General features: G+C 34.5%; 1 protein-coding gene, 2 long non-coding RNA genes and 1 pseudogene across 3 annotated transcripts; 3 read left to right on the top strand and 1 right to left on the bottom strand.

The window, feature by feature from the left end:
• The first annotated feature begins 986 nt into the window (after positions 1-986).
• LOC124440881 (sorting nexin-29-like) lies at positions 987-2579 on the top strand. Its single transcript, XM_046991304.1, has 9 exons — positions 987-1049; positions 1142-1226; positions 1352-1404; positions 1504-1581; positions 1668-1789; positions 1905-1989; positions 2154-2224; positions 2291-2355; positions 2478-2579. Exons 2-9 carry the CDS (start codon positions 1155-1157, stop codon positions 2577-2579), a joined length of 648 nt encoding a protein of 215 aa, XP_046847260.1. The 5' UTR covers positions 987-1049; positions 1142-1154.
• Positions 2580-3704: 1125 nt separating this feature from the next.
• On the top strand, positions 3705-7635 carry LOC124440973 (annotated as a pseudogene).
• Positions 7636-14437: 6802 nt separating this feature from the next.
• LOC124440994 lies at positions 14438-15899 on the top strand. Its single transcript, XR_006946846.1, has 2 exons — positions 14438-14635; positions 15253-15899. It is a non-coding gene; the product is annotated as an uncharacterized LOC124440994 (long non-coding RNA).
• On the bottom strand, positions 14788-15593 carry LOC124440990. Its single transcript, XR_006946841.1, has 2 exons — positions 15504-15593; positions 14788-15175 (listed from the first exon to the last, which is right to left on the bottom strand). It is a non-coding gene; the product is annotated as an uncharacterized LOC124440990 (long non-coding RNA).

The raw sequence follows: 15899 nt of genomic DNA, 5'->3' as shown, positions 1-15899 counted from the left end.
ACATTCCTCACGACTCTACTCTGACCTGGACGATTTACATCTACAAACACGTAATTACCGTCACTGACGTCATGTGGTATTTGGTTTAACAGAATTTTGTTAGTTGTAATACAGCCAGGGGCGAAACTAGAACGTTAATTGGGGTGGGGGGTAAATATTCATGTATTCAGCTCTGCTCTGCTGACTTCTTTGAAATTAACATCGCAAACAAAGAAATCATCAGCGCAGAGCTGAATATATATATTAACGTTCTAGTTCTGAATTGACCATGAACTAACCATACAGCATTAACCATGAACTAACTATACAGCATTCACCATGAACTAACCATACAGCATTCACCATGAACTAACCATACAGCATTCACCATGAACTAACCATACAGCATTCACCATGAACTAACCATACAGCATTCACCATGAACTAACCATACAGCATTGACTGACCATGAACTAACTATAAAACAATCTACTCATAGTTTAGTCTGATAAATTTTGTGATTTGTTAACATTTTATTTTTTATTTCAGTGATGTTCAATAAGTGAAATTGGACAAAAGAATTTAAAAACCTTTTGATTTTTACATTTTATCATCCGTTTTTTTGAATTTGGAATCTTTGTTCATGGTTTTTGATATTACAATTCGAGGAAAAATTTTTTACTAGCGTTGATTTATCTCAGGAAATAACTTTAAGAAATTACTGCATGTGTCATGTTTTTCATGCATTCTTTTGCTTAGGTATTGTGGTGGGCCCTGGGGGTGTCATCTGCGACTCTCAGTGTGTACTCTCTCATCCCCACCCACCCCCAACGTTCCCCCTCTCTTTGTGACGTCCTGCCATTTGCCTCAAATATTTCATTTACATCATTTCCGTTGCCCATATTGGTAAATTTCCTTCATTTGTCTTCTTTTGTGAACTGCTTCAATAATACTGTCGTGTATCGTGGATGTTTTTTACATGTAGAAAACACTTTATATTTTCTCATAACTTTCTTGATGCTAGCATGGGTGGTGAGTGTTGATATGTGGTGATATCAAGCGATCATAAGGTACTCGTATATACATCCTTTGTTAATATCTAATTATTTTTAATTATTTTTCTAATTGTCCGACAAATAAAACTATATTTTTTACATGTTAGTTCAGTGGAGATTATGTTGAACTTGGCAAGTGTAGATATTACAAAGCAAGCAATTATTGATCGCTTGTTGGATGGAGTAAAGCAAGTTAGTTTTAAAATATTTGTACGTAGTTAAAAGTTGGAACTTGGAACTTGTAATTTCGTTTCGTCTTTTATTGTATTGATTTTACTCGAATGATTTGGTCGACTTGAACATCGTCGTTTCTTTAGTGTCAGGTACGATTTGGTAGTACAACCGAATTGGCTTCTGAGAAGGATAGCAGGTGAACTTGTTATTTCTTCGATTGCATTGTATTGTATTCATTTTATTTCATAGTATAATCCTTATTTATCATAATCTTTGTATTTATGATAAATTACAGAATCTCTTGTCTTTGTGAGCAATGGAACATTGTTCTTCAATTTGGCATTAAATCCACAAAAAAGATAAATTCTTTAAGGTATCTTCATCATTCCTCTCTCAATTCAGTCAATTTAGAAGCCATTCTTAAATAATTTGTTTTCATCATTGCTATGTTCATTAAAGGCAGGTGTTAATGAGATCTGAACGTCAATCTGTGTTCTGGCTATTTATCAAGGAACATCTTAGCTCTAGTGAAATAAAGACATATAATTCTTTACATAATGTAATGACAGATGTTGGTAGAGGTTAGTCAAGTTGTTGGTTTGTAATGATTCCAGGAATGTTTGTGGGTAAAACCTTTTTGTATGCCATGAATTTGTTCTGACATTTTTCTTTCTATTTTTGATGTTTATTTGACAGCTCAAGCATGGCTTAGGTCTTGTTTAAACGAGCAATCACTAGAGAAATATCTTCATAGCTTCATTGGGCATAAACAATTGCTTTTGTAAGTTTCATCGGTAACATTTAAGAAAGAAAGATCAATCTTGGCTTGATAAGCTATATGATTATCATAACCAATGTATAATGCGATATAGTAATGCAATTTTCTTTTAACGGTAAGCTGTTGATGTGAGAATAATTATACGATGTATAATGTTTTAATTTCAGTCAGTATTATGAGCAAGATGCATTATTATTGGATGATGAACGATCTAGTATGTTACCAATGATGGCTGCTGGTAAGAATAAACTCGTTTATATATTTCTATAATGGATTTTTTATCATTCCTTGTTTCTTCTTTAAGGCTTAAGTTCAATTCTTTTTGCAATTGACATTGACAAAGCTGAGTTTAACTCTATTACTGTACAGGTATGCTGGAATGCTATTGATATTGTTTAAAAATGAATCTTTGCAAATAGAAATGGATAGTAAAAAAGTGGAAGCTATGAATGTACTTTTATTTAATTACTTGAATTTAATTTAATTTTTAGATTCCGGGCAATATCAGCCAAGCAGTTTCTCGTCCAACATCAATATGGGCTGTACCATCACCAATGTATGCAACGTCAGGAGCTCCTGGTGAAGTTTGTTAAATACAACATTTTAAGAAAATAAAGATTTGATCTGAATTTCATTTTCTCTCCTGATCAAAAATATCCCTTTTATCCTAATTATCCCTACCATTCATCTCATATATCGCTAATCTTATCATTCCTTAACCCACACTTTATTCCTTGTAATCCCCCAACCATGCGTTCTCCTTAACCTTTATTATCCCTTTATGACATGTCTTCATTTATCCCTTAACTATACCTGTTGTTTATTCATCCCTTATCATCCCTTAACCGCGCGTCCTCATTTATTCTTTATCATACTTGAACAATGCGTAGTCATTTATCCCACGCGTCTTTATTAATTTTTAACTTTTATCTTTCTTTTGTGTTTCAGGAAAAGAAAAGAAAAAACGTAAAAAAAAGAAAGCAAACATTGCTCAAATTGAAAATGTTGAATTCAAAGAGACGGAAGAAGGAACTTCTACTGTCAGTTCTCATGGTAGTTCTTCCACAACAACGACTGCTCACGATAGTGCCACGAGTTTTACCCGAGCGGCATACGACATATTACAACGTAATACTGATTCTCAGGTACATGCTCGTGGTAACCATGCTTTCACTAAAAGGCCTGACGATTTTCTTGAAATGCCAAAGAACTCTCAGTTGGCTTATTGTTCGAATTCTGAGAATTCAAGTCTTTCTTCCACAATGGCGAAAACCAACGTTGAGAACAAGGAGAATGAAACAGATGAACAAGTGGCTCGATTAACAAAGAAAAGCCAGGAAGTTCTGCATCTTAAAACGAGTTTAAAACTGCGAATGATTTGAAAAAAAATCATTCTTTGACAACATCTTTGCAATCAGGGCGTTACACTGACTCATCGCTCTTGTCGGAGGAAGAAGTGTGTGAGCCTCTTGTTGATATGAACAGCGGTGTATCTCTAATTCCCGTAGTTTGCCCCGATGACGATAAAGGAGTTAGGGGTCTAGCTATGTCAGATGAAAATGAGCGATTTACTGTTGCACCTGAGACGTCGCGACATTTAGTTCATTCAATAAATGATTCGCCCGTTTCAAGGTTAGAAGATACTTCATTATTTTATCGACAAGAATGTCTAACGAGTTCACCATTTTAACTGAGGTGGTAATTTATGTTGTTTTCAGTATTTACACTGATGAAGACGTCGAGAATGATGCAAGTTTAGCAATTGGAGCAACTGTTGCAGCGATATGTGCCACACGTGATGGTAGCATAGAAATTAATGATTACTCAGTATCGTCATTGGTCAGAACCATGGGTGATGGTTGTATGAATGTTAGTTAATTATGAAATGCTTTTATCTTTTTTCAGGGGGGAGGGTAGAAAACCATGTGAAAATATCTTTGTTATATATAGTTCGTTATATTTGGTATGTTTTCGTTCTTTAGCCATCAGAGGAATATCCATCAGGCAAAGAAATGACTTCAGGTTTGTGTGTTTTTTTCTATTCATGTATTTAAATGGTTTTTATTTCTTATATCTTTTGAAAAAATGTTTTCGGAACGGGAGAGGCACTTTTGCCTCAGGTTCTCAAACTATAAATGGGCTATTAGCAGGTAGAGTTAGTTTTAAATATAGAAATATTTAGTGCAATTGGATTTTACTGTTTGTATCATAGTTGCTTTGCTAGTTTGTAGACATCCGTCAAATTTCATCATGTGAACTGAATATTTGTATGTGTGAATAATTATAATTTCATGAATATCAATAAATACGTGGTTTTTTGTTCTTGAAGAGGAATTAAAACAGGCGATTGTATCGATGATGTTAAGAAAAGATGAAGTTGAAGAACGTAACAGGTTGTATTATCGTCCTTCGTTTAATATTAACATTCCATTCGAATATACACTATTTTGCCCTGATTTTTCCTTCGATCATCTTTCCTGTAGATCGTTACAACAACATTTGGAAAAGAGATGATGAAGTCAGCTTCTCTTCGTCTTCAATTAGAAGATTTAAAAGAGATATGTCGTCGAAAAATGAAGAAAATTGCGTCGCTCTTAACGGCTTAAAAAGGTTAGGACATTGAGAACTCTGCATTTCCGTTAATCAAAGATGTCTGTTGACCTGTTCGTTTTTGCTCTTTAGTGAAAATGATTTGCTCAAACACCAACTAAAGAAATACGTGGGTGCTGTTCAATCGTTGAAAAGAAATGACATTATGGAAGAAGGTTTACTAGAGGGATAGTTTATCTTTAAAATAGATGTAGAAATCTAAGATATTCGATAATCTTTTGTGTAGCTCCAGAAAATGAAAGACTTTCTTCTATCATTCTTTCTCCGGAATCTGACGTCGACGAAGTGAGGTATTTACCGTAAATTTGTAGCAAAAGTGAATCAACGGCGTTGAATTTCGTTTTTTCTTGTAGAAAGGAAGAAAACAAAGATTTTGAGCGGAAGTTGATCCAAGTAAGATTTCCATTAAACCATAATACTTTTTCAAATCGAAACATTTTCCTTAAAATGTCTTCATGTATCATATGTTGCATGAAGATGAGCCGAAATTTATTTGATAGAAAACTCTTTTATACGATGCACTGACTTTAAGAAATATCTAATACAAGAAGATATTTTAACTTATGAAAACTGAGGATCAATAACTGAAATGAAATCGTGATATATGTTTAAAAAACTCGCCACTCTGACTGATTTCGCGTTTCTTTTTCATCCCTGTGGAATTTCATGGTGATGACGTCATGGCGTAAGTTGTGATGAAATGTTGTTTATCATGTTTAAAGGTCGCTGATATGCATGGCGAACTTATTGAACTCAATGAAAGACTACAAAAATTGTTGAACGCTCGTGAATGTCAGCTAAGAAAATTAAAAGAAGAGCTTGTCAATCTTAGAGGACCGGTATGTTCAGTAAAGACCCGTGTGTTCATTATAGTACAATAGATGTACAATATTGATCGGTATGTACAATATGAACTGTTTGGTATGAATATGAAAAGCAGTAAATATTCTTTTGATTTTCTAAATATTTCTTAATAAAACTACGTATCTTCGTATGTTCTAGCTTCCTCAGGACAATAATCATGATGAATGTTTATATTTGACGGAGTTTGGTCCAAATTTCATGTCTGTCAATACTCGTCCTTTAATTAACATTTGGATTCCATCTGTTTTGTACAAGGAAAGTCTCCAAACATTCACCATTCTTATCAGGTATAATTTTTCCATATATTTATCTCTAAAAAGTAAATAACTCTTCCGATGTGATGTTGATGGTTATCTGGACTAGGTTAGGGATAACTAGGGACTATATTTCAAGATTTATGATCTATATTTGGTATTTTCCTCGTTTCAAATACATCACCCTTGAGAAAAGTGTTTGTGGTCATCGTATTTAAAAGATCATGTCGTAGTTTAAATTTACTGCTCAAATATTTCACTTTTTATGTATATGTTTAGTGGTGTTGAGAAAAATCACAAAACTACAGATTCATCCCGACAAGCCTGTTTCGTGACTGCTCACTCTTCAGGGATTTTCCTTTAATCACGAAACAGGCTTGTCGGGATGAATATCTGTTTACCTCACTCTGCTCCACTCGGAACATCACTGGGAGAATCATCAAATATAAACTTCCTATGTAATATATATCATCTGGTGGTTTTATTGTCGTCAATAAAGAATTTAACATTGTTTACTTCACAAGGTTTATATCCGTATCAAAGACGATGAATGGAATGTTTACAAAAGATACTCGGTTTTATGCCCTACATAAAGGTTTTTAATAAACATCAGTATTTTAATTTTTAATCATATTGTTTTGCCGTAATGTACAATCCCTTCCTTTTCCTTTTATGCACAGACAAGCAAGCAGTTTAAACCTGTTGCACAATTCACGTTTCCCGCGAAGAAAATTATTGGAAATCGTGACGTCAATTTTGTGGAAACACGTCGGAAACAATTGGAAAATTACTTGAGAAAATTGATCAATTATAGTCTGGGTGCTGTTCCAGAGTTAGGTGAAAATCCTTGCAAGAGTTCTTTGTTCAAATACTTTCCATTTTTCATGTGAGTAAACACGTGATCTTTTTCATGTGAGTAAACACGTGATCTTTTTCATGTGAGTAAACACGTGATCATGTTTGAGTGTAATTTATTGTTCAATATACAGAATATTAAACGATTTTTTAGTGTTAATGTTTGTAAGGCAAGAATAGACAGAAAAAATTGAAAGTCAAAACAAGAACAAAAAGCAATCAAGCGCATGCGCTGATTGGTCTATAGCTGTGTTTTCATTAGCTTGTGCAAACCGATCTGAGCTCAACAAATCAAATCAATCAAAGAGAATTCGCAAATCAATCATGAATACATTTTAGAGGAAAAATTAAAACGTTTGTTTTAAATTTGTCTATTTCGCATTATTGATATTTTTTTAAAAAGATATTTTTCCTGTTTGCACTGGCTTATGCAAACCTCGGAGACGTTTGTGAGAACTCTTGAGCATGTGCAACACTCTACCTTCGGGCTTGCACTGATCTGCTCTCGAGTTCTCCCAAGGGTCTCCTCGTTTTGCCCGTGCAAACACAGTAAAAATCTTTTATTTCGTAATAATACAACACAAAGAACTCAAACTTTGGCTTGTTTTAGAAAGAAAATCAAAATGCTACTACCTATTATTTCATGAATAGTTTATCAATTTTTCTCTAAACTTTCAGCAAATATTTTACAGGCAAACTTCAACGGTATCATCTGTTTCAACGACGACAACGACAAAACAAACTGTTCCTTCTACATATAATGGTTAAAAGGTAAAACTTGTAGGATGTCTGTCAAAAAACAGAGCATAGAAATTGTATAAGTTATATTGTATATATATAACATACGTATAGTTCAGTATATATAAATATAATATGTCTACAAAGTAGAAGAATTTCCTGATGCATCAACTTCAAGGACTCTTTATTGTATGTGTTGTATACAGATATAATTTGTCAGTATTTGCTACTATATAATAGTACATCATACTGGGTTTTAACAAGTTAAAACATAATATTTAACTTGAAATGAAAACAATCGTATATTAAATACATCACACGAAACCTACTATGCTATTAAATGTTGTGCTATCTCAGCACGATTTGATCAATTTACATATCCCGCGTCACCCAGCTCTTGCTGCGAATGTTTATACGACTTGACACGTGACCAATTTTGATCAATACGTCATATGACTTTTGCCGATCTTTCCCGTGCTATGTGTAAAGAAATTTCTTGCTGAAACAATCTTTATCGTAAGTATTACGTAAAATATTTCATTTGTAAGTTTCAAAGTATTACAGTGAGTAATATAACCTTTTTATTTCAGAGAAGAGTAACGCATACAGCCGTTGTTGTAAGTATTGTACAAAATTTCTAAGAATAGGATTTACTACTTCCTACATGTATGTATTGTAATATGAAGATGTCTTCAGCTAAAGACGAAACGTTATTGTTGATAAAATTATATAACCATGGCCATATTAAAAGTTTTATGATGGGCAATTATATTTATACTAAGAATTCGCTTTCCGCCTTGCAAATCCATTTTCACAATATTTTATAACATCACAACAAGTTAAACCTGTTGAATACATGATTCTTTCTTTGAAGCTGTTGCAAAAGTCGTTTCAAACTCGAAAAACGAAAATGGCCGTTGAAGAGTTACGTTTTTTACAAAATTTATATCAGTTTTACCCTAAAATATCAGCTGCTTCTTCCTCAGTCAAACTTTATACTTCATTCCTCATTCATTTTTCGAAGCTGTCGGGAAAAGTCTTTCAAGAAGTCAGAAAAGATGTTGACGAAAAAAACATTGGTTTACATGGTGGTTTTACCAAGGTTTGACAATTGCTGGTTTATCAAAGATCTTTACGTCAAATACATGATTATTTTTTCCTAAGCTCTTTGAAAACGTCGTTCAAGAACTCAGAAAAGACGTTAACGAAATGACGACCGTTACAGAATGGCATTGCGGAATTTTCGTTGCACAAGGTCGGGTTTCTCTTGGCGTTGTTGCCTCAATATTAGCTGCTTTTGTCCATCGTTTGTATCTTTACTGTTTACTGAAATAACTGCCGAAAGTTTGTGTAAGAACATGTTACATGTTACATGTTCGTTCCTGAATCCGGCTATCGGGCTCATATAAATAGTCCCTAAAACTAAAGTAAGTTTATGTAATCAACTGCATTGCCGTTGACTATAGTCTTTGCATTTTTTTCATACTAAAGTTTTTTCACATTTCATGAGATGTTCAAAGATATAGTCTTTCATTTTACACTTTCACTCGCTTTTGAAAATTCTTTATAACTGATAGTTGAATAAAAAATTACATTGTAATAATATTTTTCTATCCGGTTCATTCCTTTGATGTGTGCAAAACTATCAGCCTTCAAGATCTTTGTATAATTTCAATGTCTGTCACTACGCCACAGGTGCATGCAAGCACAAATTTTCCTCCATTGAAAATGTAATGAACTAGTGAGGTTAGCACAGTGATTGGGTTACGAAATTTTACAGTAGTTTAATTTCCAAACGTCGTTTTTATGTACACCCTGTGGAATGCTAATTAAAAGAGATCAAATGTTAATGCTAATAAATACAATAAGAAAATGAGATGAAGATAACAATCTAGAGGGTTTATCAAATCATTTTTGACATCAGTGGACCTTTAGAATTTGCATGATTCAGCTGTAGTTGTTCCCCAAGGAGACTTAAATGTTGAGGATTTGCTATTTCCTGTAGCTGAAGTATACGTTTTTATTTATATTGTATTAAATTTCATTTACCGCTCTATGGGGATTAATTACTTCTAAGTGATGAATCATGCAAATTCTAAATTTCACAATGTACAATTGACGACACACCTGGTAAATAACCAATCAGAACACAACACCTTTACAACACGCCTAGTCACTAACCAATCAGAACACAACACGTTCGTGAAACTTGGGCCATAGTCTAAGACTAAGAACGTGCCATTTGAACGTGAAAGTTGCTAATTGCACGAAGAATAGTTAGCCGAAGTGGAAATTATTCCACGGTGAAATATCTCTTGGAGTGCTTTGAAAAAATGTTCAGGTAAATGACTTGTTTCAAGTTGTTTTGCATTGAGTAAACATTAAATTAAAACACTCCATGTGATGTTCATTAATGCAAAGTGCAGTGTGGCCTTTCCATAAAGTTTTCGTCTTAGTAACTTTTGTTTCCACTTTGCTTGATTTTAGACATGGACGTTCTTCTCTTAAACGACAATTAGTCATCAAATGAGATTCAGAAACAACGAACAAATGTTGGTGTATTCACCATGATCGTAGACTCCACAATTAAAGAAAGTGGTTATTGTTCACATCGGTTGAAGAGAATTGTGGCTGTTGTCGACCAGTTCCTCGACGCTTATCTAAACATAAGAACAAAATACAATTCAGTAATTTGGTTGAAATTCTTCTTCCCTTGAAGTACATTACTAGTGAATAAAATGTTCAATGTAAGTATGTTATCAATGTTTTTCATTTATGGAAGTAAAGTGTGAACTGACATTGGCTTCAATTGTCCTATGTAGAAACCTTCTGATCAAGAATGAACAATATACGTACTTTAATGAAATCCTCTGAACAATGATCAAGAATGAACAGCATACTTTAATGAAGTCCTCTGAAGAATGATCAAGAATGAACAATATACTTTAATGAACTCTTCTGAAAAATGATCAAGAATGAACAATATACTTTAATGAACTCTTCTGAACAATGATCAAGAATGAACAATATACTTTAATGAACTCTTCTGAACAATGATCAAGAATGGACAATATACTTTGATGAAATTGAAAAATACGCGACTTCTAATGCCCTTAAACCATCTCTACAAAGAATGCAAACGCTAAACACTCTTCTGGAGCAATGCATCCATCAGCCTAACGCCTGTTTCCATGGAAAAGTCAATATTATGACCTTTTCTAAAACATTTTCCTGGGAGTTTTCCTGCTAACATCACGACTGGTCAATCAATCGCAATGATGGATAAAACCACGCCGCTATCAAATGCCCAAATTTCAACATTATTTAATTGAAAATTTTTAATAAAACATGGAATTTCTTTAACATGAAAATAAAAACCTAAAATCCTAATTTTCCGACTGGCTGTCGATATTTCCGATTTAATGCCGTAGACGACATGCACAGTTGCAAGAAATGGCCAATCTTGTTTCTGTGCTTGCCGTCGTCGACATAAAAGCGGTGATGTTTGTCAGGTAGCCTGAAAATTGGATACGATGGTTTCACCATCAACGTTCTGAATTTTTCAAAAAATTATTTTGGGCTTTTGTGGCTGTCCTTGCTCAACATCCGATCGTTTCATCTTCACAATTGGCATGAGATTTGTCATTCATCGTAGTCTGTCGTCGAACTGCCAAGGATTCGTCGAAAACCGTAAGTGTAATAATAATAAACCTTTTATTTAGTTAGGCCTGTTAACAGGTCAAATCTCTAATATAATTCGGGCAATAGCCACAACAAATCCTGGTGTTCAGTATATTCCACTGTAAGGCTATTTTTAATGCAGGAATGCAAATATATATATTTAAAGAAATTTACATCTGCATTTTCAAAAATAGTCTTGATTAAGAGGTAATAAAAGTGTTCTTTTGGTTAAAATAATCCAATAGTGTTTATCGGTGCTGCTTTATTCTTTTAAAATTTGTGTCTTAGTAAGCGTGAATTTGTATCAACTATTTCAAGTCTGTGACTGGTATGCAACAATTGTGTTGTTCTATATAATTTACCTTCGAAAAACCTCTGTGTGAATATACTGCTTTAAGGAGCTACGCATGATCGCAGCGGTTGTTGCCTCGCAGAAGGATAGGCAGGACCATAGCTTAGAATCGGAAATGCAAGTGAAGTTTGGCCCAAGGAAGGCAACTTCAACTTGGGGTTAGTGGGTACAAATGGTACCTTAGCGTAGAGGATGCAAATAGCATCTGTAAGAAGACCTTTGAAGACTGGATCAAGCGAGCAAGGCCTATTGAAGACGAAGGGAAGATCGTGGTTTTGGTGGAAAGAAAAATATCTCCCTAGTACGGTAAGAGCATGCAGTCGTTGTAGTTGGCCAATTTCATGAACGGCTTTCTACATTGACTATTAAGGCACTCCTGCATGGATCCCCTATAATGCATGAGTAGTTCAACCCACCCCGGTTGGAGGTCGCCCATAGGTGCAACATGCACTAGGTTAAGTTAAGTTAAGGGCATGATGGGTTACCTCCTTCAAGGGGCATTCCTTTTCAGGGCGGAATTCCGGTGCCATGCGCAGGTAGGAAGTTTAGATAGCTTAGGCATGCGCTGTAGTTGCAGCGGGTAGTTGCTACGCTTAGATAAAGAGTATGGGGTTAGAACCTTTGAAAATTTAAATGATGAACTCCACTATCAAGAGAAATGACTAAATCTTTCAAAATCTTTCAAAGGAAACTTTAATCTTGTCAGTCATTTTCAAATCGACAAATTGAAACTCAAATAGTTTTCAGTTTGTTTAGACATTTACAGTTTAGGAGCGGCGTGGCAATTATTGTAAATGTAAAAATGGATAAGTTGTTTTCTTATTAAGAAAACTTCATTCCTGGGAATTTCGATGCGGCAAGCCACAGCAAAAACAGGCATAAAAAAATGTTTAGTACACCAGGTCTAAGTATGCGGAATGGATTCATATTAACCAAACTAACACGAAACATAGTTTTAATAAAAGCACATTGTTTGTTTTCTTTGATGGTTACCATGAAGACAAACCGCAGACGTTGTCACATATGATACAAAATAGTTACACGATGGTTTCCATGTTCACCATTCGCGTTGCTATGTAGACATCTATGTGATAATTGTCAAACTAAGACATAACTTAAATCAAGCGCTGCCGGTTGACTGGTTGAACCATCCACGGTCCCTCGGTAACCAAACTTAACGTGTGCTTCTTCAAGTGTTCTAAATTGTTTCAAAAAATATTAAATTTCGTCTGTCTGCTTAAAATATTTTGAAGTACATTTATCTAATCCATGTCATGCAGCAAACGCTTGCTCCAACTTTAAGCGTTTGTGGCACCGGGCGCGTAAAGCACTGAATGAAACAGTGCAAAATAGGGAATGCTAAGGTGGCGCTAGGTGCGACTGATTCGGATGTGGATTAGATAAGAAAACACACGTTAAAGAAATTCCCATCCAAATTACACAATTTTCTCGTCCAAAGTAGAAAATTGTCGAGTTCATGATCGGTTTACGTGCGGTAAAACTAAAATGTGGCGGTTTGTACGTAAGTTGTATGTACGTTAAAAATGGCGAATTATATCCATTACTAAAATATTTGAAAGATTTTTGGACTTGAAGGTGTCTTTTGAGAAATGGACTGCTTTTTTTTTTTGGTATTTGCATCGTTGCAAAGGTAAGTAAAGATTTTTATTTCTAATGGTCCCCCGGGGCGCGGAACTTCGGCTGAAATCCCTAATGGTTTTTTCCTCTTCAGTATTCTCCAAATTCTCGTGCCGTTGTGTTCGGTTTTGGTTTATACCGTTCAGGTTTTTCCATTAGGTATTTCTTATTTCGGTTAAGTCCTCAAAAAAAAACAGTGACCTTGGTGTGGGACTAAACTTGTACTACTTGTCATATACAACCATGGAACAAAAAGAAATGCAATTTGAATGCTTTGGATGTTTAGCTGAGCAAACCTAGGGTCTATTAGCTAAAATTTACAGCCATCTTCACTTTAGTTAAAAAAACAGCGTCATGTTTAAGCAATTCTGCATTTTAGAACAGTTTGGGGGATTTCAGTTTAATCATTTTTTATATTTATTTACTTAAAACTTATTGTAAATGTGAAAGTTAAACTTGCATGTATTTGGGGCGTAAAGTTGGATATTTAAGCATTTTAATGCTAAACCGGCATTATAAAAAAGCTGATAATTGTTTATTGTTTGTGACTTTAAATTGTGAAGTGTAATTGAACGACAAAGCTCTTGACCTGTTTTTGTCTATTACGATCAAGCAATAACTTACCAAATTTGAGCTTCAAAATTCTACAAAGATCAAATTTTGGAACTATAAAATATTCAAAATATGTTCAATAGCCAAAATCATCTGAACTTTCCAAGAAAAACAGCCCAACTGTGGGGTATCTTCAAAGAGCGGAAAATTTAGTCTTTGGGTTCGATTCCCAATACACTGTTTTTTAGTATATGTGCAATCAAATTGTCAAGTTTGGATTAAATCCGTGTCGGATAATCCATGATATAAGGAAGGAACTTTTAAATTTTAAAGAATCTTTGCAAGAAGCAACATGTTAATCAGATTGAAGATCATGGAATCGGGTAAAGATTAAGGATTACAAAATAACAGTCCCAGTCTCCCAACGCTCTCGTCTAAATCTAAACAATAGTTTGAAACAATATTGAAACAAAGAAAAAACGATTTTACGTTTTTATTAGTTGACTGACAAGTTGAGGAAGCTTAGTACTTTCCGTGTTTCAAAAAATTAATTCATTAAACTACGGTGAAGTAAACATTAAAATGGCTCTTGAAAATACGGTCCAATTATCCGAGAAATACGAAGCAGTTATGGTTCTCAGTGGAGTGGGGATGCTCTAGGTTATAAGAATGGTTTGTGGGAATTCTGTTACAGTGGTACTCAAATTCATGAAGAACTAGAAAAACTCGGAGGACTTGATAAAATTGACATTAAAGGATGGAGGGTTAGTGACGACACTGTACTACACATTGCTACAGCAGAAGCGTTGGTTTCTGAATGGACAACAACGGAAGAGTTATTGAGCATTATGGCTACAAAGTACAAGAAGACATGTGCTGAGGATATGTGGAAAGAGCTCCTGGCAGACCACAACAAAGGCATGTTTCATGTTACGACCTCTTGAGGAAAAAGGTTACATTATACCATTTAATGAACGAGGTGGCGGATGTGGTGCAGCTATGAGATCCATGTGTATAGGTTTGATGTTTCCTTGTGAAGATCAAATTAAAATGTTAATTGAAATTGCTGTTGAAAGTGGAAGGATGACTCATAATCACCCCACAGGTATTCACCTTACATAATAAAGCAACGATTTCAGATCATGTATCAATTATCAAGTCACTAATGTCTAGTGTTTTGTCTATCAACAAGTGTTGCTTTGTATAAAGTTTGCTTGGTTTTCCTGTTATCTGCATTGCTTTTCATTTTAACAAACCTTTATAGTAATTTATCTTTTCAATCCTTTTGCTTTTCTTAGATGTTTTATCTTCAACTCTTCCTTCGATTACTTACTTGATTAAGCCATTACCATGAATGTTTCATATCCTTTTGTCTAATATCAATTTATAAATGAAATAAAAGAAGGTTGACCTTTGGTTTGCATAAGTTTATGCAATCCATCATTTTCTAGAACCACATCTCAAATGCCTCCATCCTTCTAACATTGCTCACTTTTAATGACCATATCTTTGATCCATCCCTGTTATCGCTTTTCCACATTTCCAAATTTCTGTCGTCTAAAAACTGTTTGAATTGCCATTGCTGTTTGTCTTTAATATCTTCACTACTACAGCCGTTGAATCCATGATCCATATCAAAATGCTGCTATTATGTAAATAGGGTCATCATACTGTAAGTGACATGAAATTAGCAATCTTCAAAGATAATGATTTTAATTATAGGTTATCTAGGGGCTGTTACTGCAGCTTTATTTACAGCCTATACTATACAGAAGATGGCTCCTAAAAAATGGAGAGCACGACTTTTAAGTGTTTTACCCAAAGTTTAGGAATACATTGAGAAGGTTGGTCGTGATGTAGAAGAAAAAAGAAATCTTGGGGCTGCTTTAAAAACAGTTGAGAGTTATATCTTGAACTACGGGGATTAACAAATGGAACCATTGAACGAAAGTTTCCAGTGAATTATAACATACCTGAACGTGATGCTGTTTATAAATCTGTGAGTTATGCAGGTTGGGGTGGGTCCAGTGGTCATGATGCACCAATGATTGCTTACGATGATTTGATGATGGCAAAAGATTCCTGGTTTCAATTGTGCTCTTGTTCTTAGTTTCATGGTGGAGATAGTGAAAGCACAAGAATATTGGATGCAGCATGGTGGGGTGGTATGTATGGTATGAAAAGTGTACCCCTTGGAAATTATAGGAACGTGGAATTTGGTCATAGGCTTATGGAACTGGGTAAAAAATTACTGAATGTATCAAAGAATATGAACAACTAACAGGATAGTATTTATTTAACAAAATTCTGTCATCCCAATATACTTTAGTATGTTTGTAAATCATACAATAAAAATTACTACTTGGTTA

This window comes from Xenia sp. Carnegie-2017, unplaced genomic scaffold (assembly GCF_021976095.1).
Source record: "Xenia sp. Carnegie-2017 unplaced genomic scaffold, XeniaSp_v1 HiC_scaffold_20, whole genome shotgun sequence".
NCBI lineage: Eukaryota > Metazoa > Cnidaria > Anthozoa > Malacalcyonacea > Xeniidae > Xenia > Xenia sp. Carnegie-2017.
The sequence above is the reverse complement of the archived record's forward strand: the minus strand, read 5'-3'. Positions and strand labels throughout refer to the sequence as shown.